Source organism: Podarcis cretensis (genome assembly GCF_951804945.1).
Source record: "Podarcis cretensis genome assembly, chromosome: 4".
NCBI lineage: Eukaryota > Metazoa > Chordata > Lepidosauria > Squamata > Lacertidae > Podarcis > Podarcis cretensis.
This window is the reverse complement of record NC_137173.1, coordinates 38,967,738-38,979,648: the sequence shown is the minus strand read 5'-3', so window position 1 is coordinate 38,979,648 and position 11,911 is coordinate 38,967,738. Positions and strand designations below refer to the sequence as shown.

General features: G+C 42.6%; 1 protein-coding gene across 1 annotated transcript in view; it reads right to left on the bottom strand.

Moving 5' to 3' along the window:
* Positions 1 to 8,891: 8,891 nt before the first annotated feature.
* CD96 (CD96 molecule) overlaps positions 8,892 to 11,911 on the bottom strand; it is a 32,545-nt gene continuing 29,525 nt past the window's right edge. The window contains exon 12 of the mRNA XM_079972145.1: positions 8,892 to 9,968. Coding sequence (XP_079828271.1) covers positions 9,797 to 9,968 — 172 coding nt within the window. The 3' untranslated portion in view covers positions 8,892 to 9,796. The remainder of the gene's footprint in view (positions 9,969 to 11,911) is intronic.

Below are 11,911 nucleotides of genomic sequence, written 5' to 3'. Positions count from 1 at the left end.
CTGCTCCTCCACATGCAGTTGCTGGGTGACCTTGGGCTAGTCACACTTCTCTGAAGTCTCTCAGCCACACTCACCTCACAGAGCATTTGTGGGGGAGGAAGGGAAAGGAGATTGTTAGCCGCTTTGAGACTCCTTAGGGTAGTGATAAAGCGGGATATCAAATCCAAACTCTTCTTCTTACCTTGGCTGCAACAAAACATGTCTCTCCTACATTGGTCTCTACAGCCACAGCAAGTGCTGCAACCTTCCAATTGTTTGACTTCATCCCCAAAGACACACTTCTCCATTGTCTCCTGAGACGGAAATGCTCTAATATGTACAATAATGGTGTTTTTAATGGTAAATATGACATGTCAGCACTGGCTGCACAGCTGTGATAGACTGAGACATGTAAGGCTTGTTTTATCTGTTCTTCTCAATGCTGTGAATGCAAGTCAATAGCCAAAGTATAAAGGATAGGAATGGCTTTGATGTGGAATGAGTTTGTTTCAAATAAACATGCACTCAATTAGATAAGGCATCTTGGAAGGAATTGGATCCACTTTCTATGAGAATACAAAAACTGGAATGTGCACTCTCTCTCTCTCTCTGGTGGAGACAAAGTTAAGAATGCAGTAGGATATCAGCTGTTGTCCGGATGAAATCTCACCCTCTCCCCCAGGCATCAAAAAAGAATCCCTGGCTTCTAGTGGCCTGCTCTTTATGTTCTCCTGAGTCAGCCTGCTTATGTTTCCCACAATTCCATGCAACTTCCTCCTGCACCAGCTGTCCACACAGCAGTCAAATAAAGTGATTGCCTTTCATTCTTAATGCATCCATCCTCAACCTCTATGCATATGCCGGTTTCTATATACCGTCGTAAAATGTAAAACGAGAAAGAGTCAGAGGTAAGGATTAAGTAGGATAGCACATGTCATTTATACAATAGGTTATATTACATTGCCATTAAAAAGGTTGACAAACTATTATCTTCCAAATCCTTTAGCTGAAACCTGCTGTATGGCAAAGTCAAGAAAGTAGCAATTATAACTACAAAAAATGTTGTACTGCTATATTACTGTGTAACTAAATCTATGGACAGCAGTCATGGGGATTTACTATACAAATTTTCATTTTACTTGTAGTTTGGGTCTCGCTTCCCTTGACACCACAAGGGAAGAAGTACGAGTGTATAGTCTGAAGGTGAATGAGGCCAATACCTTGCTGAAATTAGGCAAGTCTGGGGCTGGTCACACTGGAAGAAATGCAGGAGATATATTGTATGGGGGGGGGGGGGTTTCTGACTATATATAATGTGTAATAACATACTATACAGTGGTGCCTCGGGTTAAGTACCTAATTCGTTCCAGAGGTCCGTACTTAACCTGAAACCAGGGGCGCCGACTTATAAAAAATATTGGGGGGGCCCATACCGGGGTCCTGCCCCGGGAAGTTTTCTAAGAGCCGCTCCTGGCCCGTTGCTGCTGCTGCCGCCCGCCTCGTGGCCCCCTCGCCAGCTGAGGGAGGGAGAGAGACCGAGAAGAAGAGAGATGCGTGGTGGGCAAGGCAAGTGCCCGCCGCGCCTCACCTCCCACCGCCCCTCGTGCCGGCCGCCCCCTCCCCTCCCTTGCCCCCGCGCACGCGCTCGCTCGCTCGCCCTCCTCACCCCAGCTCTTGGCCGTTCGCCCCAGGAACTCGCCGCTGTTGGCGGTTGTAGATGAACCTCCGCCACTCGGCCATAGACTGGCTGAAGGGCTTCTTCTCCTCCTTGGCCATAGCGAGAGAGAGAGAGAGAGAGAGAGAGAGAGGCTGGAAAGAGAGAGGGAGCTCGGCGGTTCGCGGGCGGCGGTTTTTCCCCTGCCGAAACAACAGCGGCTCCTCAGAACCGCTAAGTAACTCTCCCTCAGGCGCCCGGCGGGAGAGCAGAAGAGAGGAAAAGGAAAGAGGGGCTGGGCCAGTCGCACGCACCGAGCAAAACTACTCGCGCCGCTTCTTTTACTACCGTAATAATTATTTGTTTTAACTCATTACTGAATGTATTTTAAAAGGTAACTATCGTCAAACAAGGAAAATAAAAAATACCAACATAATTTTGTGATTTTACAAAGCATAATATAACTAATAATTTTCTTAAATTATTGGGGGGGCAGAGCCCCCCCAAACGAATTTTTGAGGGGGCTCGGGCCCCCTCAGGCCCCATGGAGTCGGCGCCTATGCCTGAAACTGTTCTTAACCTGAAGCACCACTTTAGCTAATGGGGCCTCCTGCTGCTGCCGCGCCGCCGGAGCACGATTTCTGTTCTTATCCTGAAGCAAAGTTCTTAACCTGAAGCACTATTTCTGGGTTAGCGGAGTCTGTAATCTGAAGTGTATGTAACTTGAAGCGTATGTAACCCGCGGTACCACTGTATATGTATACAATATAAATGTGTATCTAGGTATATAATGTGTAAGAAAAAATCTTGTCACATTGCCAATAGGCATCCAGGTCAACTGCAGTGTGATGACAGAGGAGGAGGCAAAGAAGCGAGCACACAAATGGCCCAGGTGGCAGGTGGCACAAACAAGCAGCAGAGGAACAGTCAGGGCAGGGCAGGGCAGCTCCTCAACAGCCTCACACTGACAACGCCATTTGGTACTCATCAGCATTGGAGGCCGAAGAGGAAGAAGGTGGAAGCAAAGCAGACAGTTGCATGGCAGCTGCTCAGCCCTGCCCTCCTGCTTCCTCTGCAGGTCACCTGGACTTTAATTTGTAGGGCAAATTGTGCTGGTAGGTGGCAGGAAAGGGCAAGCAAGGCTGCTGGGATCAGGAATGGGACCATCTTGTAAGTATGCTTAGTATTGCAGCCTTAGGACATTAAAAAAACACCACCTGGAGGGCAAGCATGAGCAGGGAGAGGGCTAAATGCCTCTTTTGCCTGGCACATAGTCATTTATTTAATAGCATTTATAAACCGCTGAATATTTCACAAAATCCCTAAGCTTCTGATGGTCTCTGCAAGCTTTGACAGATGGTCATTGCATGCGTGTGATTTGGGCTTTAGGCTGCAATCCTGACCCCACCCACCCCGCTGAACTCTGCACTGACTAGGCATGTTGAGTATTGCCCTGTTGAACCTTTGGTTTTACAAATAGTAAAAAAGTTCTCCCAGCATCATAATACCCCTTGCAGGTAACAGATGTACTTTTTATGCTTCAAACACACGGGTGGGGGGGGGGGAGAGAACTCTATATCCTCCATGGCAGAAAATACAATGAATGCTCACACATTGCTTCTGTCATTAGAATCTATGGACCCGGCATAGTTCATGTCAATCCCATTTACAGGCAATGTTGCATTCTGCTTTTAAAGCCACTGAGGTCAATCAGAGGACAGCTCAGGTGCCTGGAGCAGGAACGAGTGCAAGGCCCCATTAACCCAGAGCAAATCCATAACTCTGCAGCTCTGAAAATCGGAAATTTTCAGGAACAGAAATGCTGCTTTAGAAGAAATGTGGACCAGGAAACAAAAGCATCTGGTGAGATGTATCATCCATAATAAAAGTGAAACAAATTGTTTCCACCTCCCAAGTGTTCCTTTGTTTTTCAGGTAGGTACTTCTATCGCCTACACACACAATGCTGCCAAACTGGAAGAAGAGAAGTTGCACTTTGTAGGAACATGGGAGCCTGCTGTTTACTGACTCAGTTTGTTGATCCATTTAGCTGAGTGTGGTTTGTACTGACAGGTAAGAGTTTTCTAGGGTCTCTCCCAGCCCTATCCCAAGATGTCAGGGATGGTACCTGGAACCCTTTGAAGGTAAAACATTCCCTTTACCATATATAAACAGTCACTCTTGCCTCCTCTTCCACACTGTTCTAAGCATCCCTAAGCATATCTCATTCACGGGTTGATATTATTTTTTTACCAAGTCTGTCCCTCCCTAACTCTCTTCTCAAGCATGCTGGAGAGACAATGCACTGCAATGATCAGCACACTAGGCTTGAATGAAGGATTGAAATCTTCACTCAGCTGAAACTTAGTAATGACTTCACCCTAGGTGTAGCTAACACACTGGCTGCATTCAATGAGGCTCCTTCAGGATAAATGGCAGGTTATAGAAAGAATGAATGAATGTCAAACCATTGTTTGCTGTTGTAATTGAGCCTGAGGAAGCTTTAGTTTCACAAGGTCCCTCATCCACTTTCTCAGTTTTGCAGTGACACCCTTCTGCCGCCAAACCATGGTGGCATGTGTGTGCTTGCATGTTTATATGGAGGTGTTTACCTCATACGCAGGGCTTTTTTTAAAGCCAGAACTCACTGGAACTCAGTGTTGGCACCTCTCAGGTGGGCACCATTGATATTATAAGAGAACAAGGAAGCTTCTCTTATACCTTATCTCCAAAACCTCTTTTTCTAGAAAAATAACACTGCTCATATGAGCCCACAACTGCCACCTGGAGTGGTTAGGTTCACACCCAAGTTTCCTACTCCAGTGACCTAAAATGATTAGGGCAGTTCTTGAACTGCTACCACCAGTGTTTTCTGGGTCCTCTAATTATATTGGGTGTTATCCATTGAAGTGATACTCAAAGTAGACCCCCTTGAAATCAATAGACTTAAGTCTTGATTGCAAGGAATCTGCTCTACAACTTTGTATGGCTGTCACCCAAAGATAATTAAAATAACAATTCACCACTGAATTGGAGTGTGATTGTGCTCTTCTAACTTAAAGTAAACAACAAAACAAGGAAACAAAGTAAACAGAACAGAGAAGAATGTATGAGTTCAATGTAACTATTGCAACAGTTCTTTTGGGATCACCCCCTGTAGAACTAAAGTGCAACACTGTGTTTCTACCTTACTTTGAATGTATTTTTACATGATTAGTAGAGCTTATTAGCAAACCTCTTGACTTCCTGCCAATAAAGCTCTTGGGAGCCATGCAAGGGGAAGAGTAATCAGCTCATATTCACCAGGGATCATATCTCAGATGAAGATCAATGTGGTATTTTAATTTCATGCTCCTTCTTCAGGGAGTTTCTATTATGGATGGATTGCACATGTTTGGCTGTGGAAAAAAAAAAGATTTCCAAACCAGTCAAACCAGTCTAGAAATCTCGTTTGTTTTGTTTTTTATTGTTTTAACCTCATAGGCACATTTGGAAGTGATGGTAAATTTAAAATGACTTTAATATTTTTGGAGGGGACATAAACTCTTCTTCTGAACAATCACCATGCATGGTTTGGAGTAGCTTTTGAAAATGGTAGGTTGTCTTTACAAACAGCACACTACTAAGAAAAGACAGAAAGAGAGAAGGGAAATTTAGACCGATAGCGTCACCAACTCACCGTCATCTAAAATATAGATTTGAGCATTTACTAATTGAGACATTTTCTAAAGAGTAAGAAGACTTGTAGGGGAAAACAGTCTAGTATTTCCCAATCTCAGCAGTCAGGAAATCTTACTTTGGTTTCGAAACCACAAAGTAGCACTGAGTCAAACAAGGCAAAATCAGCAGACAACTTTTTGACGTAAATGAGTCTTTCCCATTAGCCATCTCTTGTTTAAATAGTAGAGTCACAAGACCTGTAAATTAAAGGTATAGTGAGAAAAAGGTATTGAGGAAAAGGTAGTTTTAAAACCTCAGTCCCGATGCTTTTGAAAGAGCAGTTTCTCAACACTTGTCCTAGTTAACTTGGGGCACACATCCCAGCTAACTAAACTAGATGTGGCATTAACTGCATTCAGGAATGCAAGTGTGTGTGTGGTTTGTTATGCAAACAGCCTTTGTGGGAAGCAGCTGAGCAGCCTTGGGATTGGAGGTGGGAAGGGAGAGTTTAATCCTTTCTATCCCAGGCAAGGTCTTGTTGAAAAAAAAAGGGGGGGGGCTCTCTGAAGCCATTTTCATTTCAAGGTAAGCCTCCACTGATGCCAGTGAAACAGCTGTTTGGACATCAATTGTATTCATGCAATTAACATCAAATATGATTAATGTCAAATCTAAACCCTCAGCTGCTTCTTGAAATCTTCCTTTACCCACCCAGTTCACACAGCTCTGCCAACTACCCACACCCTAGACCTTCAAAACTGACGTATTATCTATGTCACCTGTCTGTTTTTAAAACATAGTGTGCTTTATTAATGAATCCGGAAGGCGAAACGGCTTGCCTTGAGCCTTGGAAATCACATGCTGTTCCAACGTTCTGTTGCATTTACAGGATGTGACGATCATCATTTGCTGGGCATGGGAAGATCACATCACGATCCACTCTGCTAGACTGCTTTACTGATGTACTGCTAAGATTGCCACGTGCCCCATGCTGGCATTCCATAAGTACCTATGCATACCATTGAGAGGTTCATTAGAGGGCTTCATGACTGAACAAAACACCTGACGTGAGCTACAAGCTGCCTGCAAAGGAGAACTCTGGAAAAGTATTCCACCGATGCAAACTTCTCTTGAGCAGCGTGCAGTTATTTTTTTTCAGTGATTTATTAAAATTTTGATACCACTTGATTGCAAGAAAGCCTCCAAGTGGCTTACAGAAATATGAAGTATTTTGATTTTAAAAAACAGTTAAGATTGATATTTTAAAATATTCAAAAGATTAAAATCAGCAATAGCTAACTAGAAGTAAAACACATGCAGCTTCTGCATGTTTGCATAGGCATGGGTAAACATACACATATTTAAGCAAGTACAGTGGTACCTCAGGTTAAGAAATTAATTCGTTCTGGAGGTCTGTTCTTAACCTGAAGCACTTTAGCTAATGGGGCCTCCCGCTGCTGCCGTGCCGCCAGAGCACGATTTCTGTTCTCATTCTGAAGCAAAGTTCTTAACCCGAGGTAATATTTCTGGGTTAGCGGAGTCTGTAACCTGAAGCGGATGTAACCTGAAGCGGATGTAACCCGAGGTACCACTGTACTGAAAAGAGTACAGCCAAGGCACCTAATGTCAGGAGGCTGGGAGTTCCAAAGATCAATTTCTTACAACAGACCCTCCAAGTGTCCCTATTTTCCAGGGACATACATAATTTAGAGAAGCCATCACTGTTTCTGATTTGATCCCAGAATGTCCCACTTTTCCTTAAGGTAAAGGTAAAGGGACCATTGACCATTAGGTCCAGTCGTGGCTCATCTCGCTTTATTGGCCAAGGGAGTTGGCCAACAGCTTCCGGGTCATGTGGCCAGCATGACTAAGTCGCTTCTGGCGAACCAGAGCAGCGCACAGAAACGTCATTTACCTTCCCGCCAGAGCGGTACCTATTTATCTACTTGTACTTTGATGTGCTTTTGAACTGCTAGGTTGGCAGGAGCAAGGACCGAGCAATGGGAGCTCACCCCGTTGCAGGGATTTGAACTGCTGACCTTCTGATTGGCAAGTCCTAGGCTCTGTGGTTTAACCCACACTGCCACCCGCGTCCCTATTTTCATTGAAGAAATGTTGGAGGGTATGGCATTATCTGACCCCCCCAAGCCATTCTGTATAGGGAGGGTTTTTTTTTTTTTTTTTTAAAAATGTTTAATCTGTTATTATGTTTTTATGTATGTTGGAAGCTGCCCAAAGTGGCTGGGGCAACTTGGTAAGATGTCTGGGGTATAAATAGTAAAATTATCATTATGGAATGGGATGTCCCTATTTTCCTCAAAGAAATGTTGGAGGGTATGTTACAAGTGCAGAGTCTGTATTATGTGGCATCTGTAACAGTACCAGTTCCACAAAATAAAGTTGTCAAGTGGGCATATGTGAGGCAAGGAGATCCTGCAAGTACAAGAACACAGTCAATCAGGACAGTTACATCTGTGACAAGACAGCTTAGTTCTCCTAGTGCATGGGTAGGCAAAGTAAGGCCTGGGGCCGGATCCGGCCCAGTCACCTTCTAAATCCGGTCCACAGATGGTCTGGGAATCTGCATGTTTTTACATGGGTACAATGTATCCTTTGATTTAAAATTAATCTCTGGGTTATTTGTGGGGCCTGCCTGGTGTTTTTACATGGGTAGAATGTGTGCTTTTATTTAAAATGCATCTCTGGGTTATTTGTGAGGCAAAGGAATTCATTCATTTTTTTCCTCTCCAAAATATAGTCTGGCCCCCCACAAGGTCTGAGGGACAGTGGACCGGCCCCTCGATGAAAAAGTTTGCTAACCCCTGTCCCCTAGTGGTTAAAAGATTAAAGGTGATGGCCCTTAATAATATCTTCTTGGCTCCCTACTCCAATTTTAGCCAAATTATGACCCCACCTCCAGTAACTTTCTAAGAAACAGTAACTAATCATGGGATATCACAGAATATGTGGGGCCGGCCTCCCTCTGACCCTCTGGAATTGGAACACCAGTAACCCTAGAAGGCTCAGTATTCTGTGTCATTTGAAAATGTGAGCAATCTGATTGAATGCCTTTATGCAAACACTTATAGGGTCATGGAATTGTAGGGTTGGAAGGAGTAACGAGGGTCATCTTGTCCAACCTCCTGCAGTGCAAGAATCTTTCACCCAACGTGCGGCTCGAGCCCAGGGATTAAGTGTTTCATGCTCTACCGACTGAGCTATACAGACACAAAATATGATTAAAATTAAACTGGCAGCTGCTTTCACATTTCCTTAAAGACAAATCACTAAACCATTTCAGGGTGACTTTATCTCAAGCCTCCTAAATAAAATCAGGTAATCTATCCATCTGCAAGACTTCCTAACAGCATAAGCCTAATCGTGTCAGAAGTAAGTCCTATTGAATTCAATGAGCCTTACTCCCAGGTAGGTGAGATGAGGATCGCAAACTCAGTATCACTTTCTACCTTATAGCAAACATACATGAACTGTGGTTAGGAGGAAAAGAATAAATCCATTAATATTTAGTACTCATTTAATTTTATTTTAAATTGTATTTTTAAATTATGATAATAAACTTAGCAATCACGAGATTTGCAAACCATTTGACAAATATTTTATTTGCATCCTACTATCAGAGCTTTTCAGATATGAAGTTCACAAAATACTAGCTACTGCTGACAGAAAATCAGAGGCAAATTCTGGTATGGATATTGTTCATCTTTGGTTTAAATTAGTACATTAGAAAAAGAAAAAGAAAAAAAAGGAAAAATGTCAAGTACTCAGCCTACTTATCACTGTTTATATCCACAAATCACTTATTTTGAAACATATTGCATATTAGCAGATTTAGCAGCTGTTTATATTCTGGGTTATGGCCATATTATGGGAAACATTTTATATGCAAAAATTAAGCCTACAGAGCCACCTTCTGGTCCTACATGGTTACTACAGCATTGTTTTTTAGCCGTTTATTATCCTAAAGTGCCTTTAAAAACATACACCAGACAGTGTTTGGAAAATCAAAATACAAGGGTAATTTAAAATTGCACGAAAACTATATTAAAAATCTGATTCCCAAATGCCTCAGAGATAATTATGGCATTTTCCAAATCATGGGACAAACAAGAAGGAAGAATAAATATGTATCTGCCCAACCTTCATTTGTTTCCCTCCCCCTTTTCTTAATGGCATCTCAAAATCACAAGGCAAGCTTAGAGATAAGGAGATCTGGAAATCACCAGGCAATGATTTCATTCCAATTCTGATGTTAGCGCTTTTCAGAGACGCTGCCTTTACTACGCACTGAATCCAGACAAAGTAGAATGGATATGAAATGGATGGTACACTTAGCTCTGATTTATACTTTACTTCCTGCAACACAACCACTTCATGGTTCCTCCACAAGCTGCTCAATATTTGTATTATTTTCTGACCACGTAGTTATGCTATATTGCAGCTTTCGCATCCATGCAGGTTTAAGCAGTCTAAATTTCCATGTGGCTCACTGCCACTGTATGCCTGTGAGGTTCATATGATAAAGACTTGTATTATCCCGGAAGGCTTCAGGCCCATTTTCCTGTTCATTGCATGATGAGTACATTCCCTCTAATTCTTGAATAGAGGTGTATTTAACTGGAGGAGGAGGTGGCTTGAAAGACGGCGGTCTGTTCAGACTAAAATGAAAAAACAACACCTGGAGTATTTAAAAATAATACGCAGCAAAACACAACAGCAGCACACAGTAAGATGGTAGGGAAGGTAAACAAAATTAAGAAGTCATTGTTCTGAGGAGAAAACGGCCTCATACATAAAGTTTCTGGGCAATATACAAGGGAAGCCCCACACAGAGCAGATTACAGCAATCTAGTTTTGAGGTTGCCAATGAATGGGCTACATTAGCCAGACTACTCCAGTCCAGAGAAGGGTATAGACAGTGCTGATAATTCTAACCACAAAGGTCACTTAGGTCTCTGATGGCAAAGGTGCATTGAGGGCTACCTCTGACAAATGTGCTCCTTCAGAGAGTGTGCAAGCCTTGGTCCAGTAAATCTGAAGGAGCATCTCCACCCCCATTGTTCTACCCAGATGCTGAGGTCCAGTGCCGAAGGCCTTCTGGTGGTTCCCTCACTGCGAGAAGCCAAGTTACAGGGAATCAGGCAGAGGGCCTTCTCGGTAGTGGCACCGCACTGTGGAACACCCTCGCACCAGATGTCAAAGAGAAAAACAACTACCAGTGTTTTAGAAGACATCTGAAGGCAGCCCTGTTTAGGGAAGCTTTTAATGTTTGATGCATTACTGTATTTTAATATTTCATTGGCAGCCGCCCAGAGTGGCTGGGGAAGCCCAGCCAGATGGGTGGGCTATAAATTATTATTATTATTATTATTATTATTATTATTAAGAACAAGCAATATGAAAATCTGTTAAATCTCAAGAGGTGCATCTTCAGCATAAAACAGAAACTACTCAGGCACACCTCTGTGGGGAAGGAACTACACAGCTTAGGGACTGTCACAGAGAAACCCCTCTCTGGACACCTTCTGAGGGCAGTGGAAACCCCTCCTTCCCAAACTTCTGAGGGCAGTGGAACTATCAATCTTAACATCTGAGAAGGTCTGTAGGGAAGGAAGTGGTATTTCAGATATTTGTGAACTAAGCTGTTTTGGGTTCACTAATGGTGAGTACCTTGAACTGGGTCTGGAAATGAGCTGATAACCCATGCAGCTGTCTTTAAAAACAGGGTCTATGTCAGTTCCAAATGGAACTGAGGCATCTAATCATAAGCTTGCATTTTTATTAAAGCTTATATGTTTAATCAGGGCTTGTATTTTAAAAATGTTCTGTTTCATGCCAGGCAGAAGACCAGTTGCCTAAAAACCTTGGCAAGATGTTTTACTCCTAGACAAGGGGCCCCCCTGATTTATAGCAGAAAACAATTCTCAAAGTCGTAAAAAGGGAATTACAGGCTGACAGCCAAGGTTACACTGACCCTACAAATTAAGGGTGGATAAATAGTAAAATGAGCCATATCTTCTTCCTAAGGTTAAGAAGGTCAAGAGCAGTGAAAAAGCATCTAGCTGGCAGAAAGAGAACATTTTCTGGGAAGACTTTTCTAAAGCTGTTTCTTTCTTAAACTAAGATCCTTTTAAGATTTCTTTTCCTTTTAAAAGGTTGTTTATGTATTAAATATATTAGTTTAAATATAATTATGCAAAGGATTTAAGAAATGCTAGATTCTTATTTCATATAGTTGTAAGAGTTGTAACTATCCTGAAATTAAGTCAGCCACCAGCCAAGCCCCTTGCCAGACAGAAGACGCCAATCGAGCACTCCTGATATATGGTTGTCAGGCCTTTTGTTTATAAACCTTCAAATGAAGGAGATCTCTCAATGTTGATGTGAACTCAATCCTTGACATATGCATAAGATAAAAATTCAAGATTAATTATCTGTTTTGGAAGGCAATAGGGCAAGGAGGGCAAGAGGTGAGCTGGTAATTAAGATTCCTTGTTGAGACACATGTAAGATATATTACTACTTATTTGTCATTTATAGATAGAAGAATATATAGCTTTTTGATTTCCATAAAAGGGCAAGAGGAAATGGGTGTATCTTT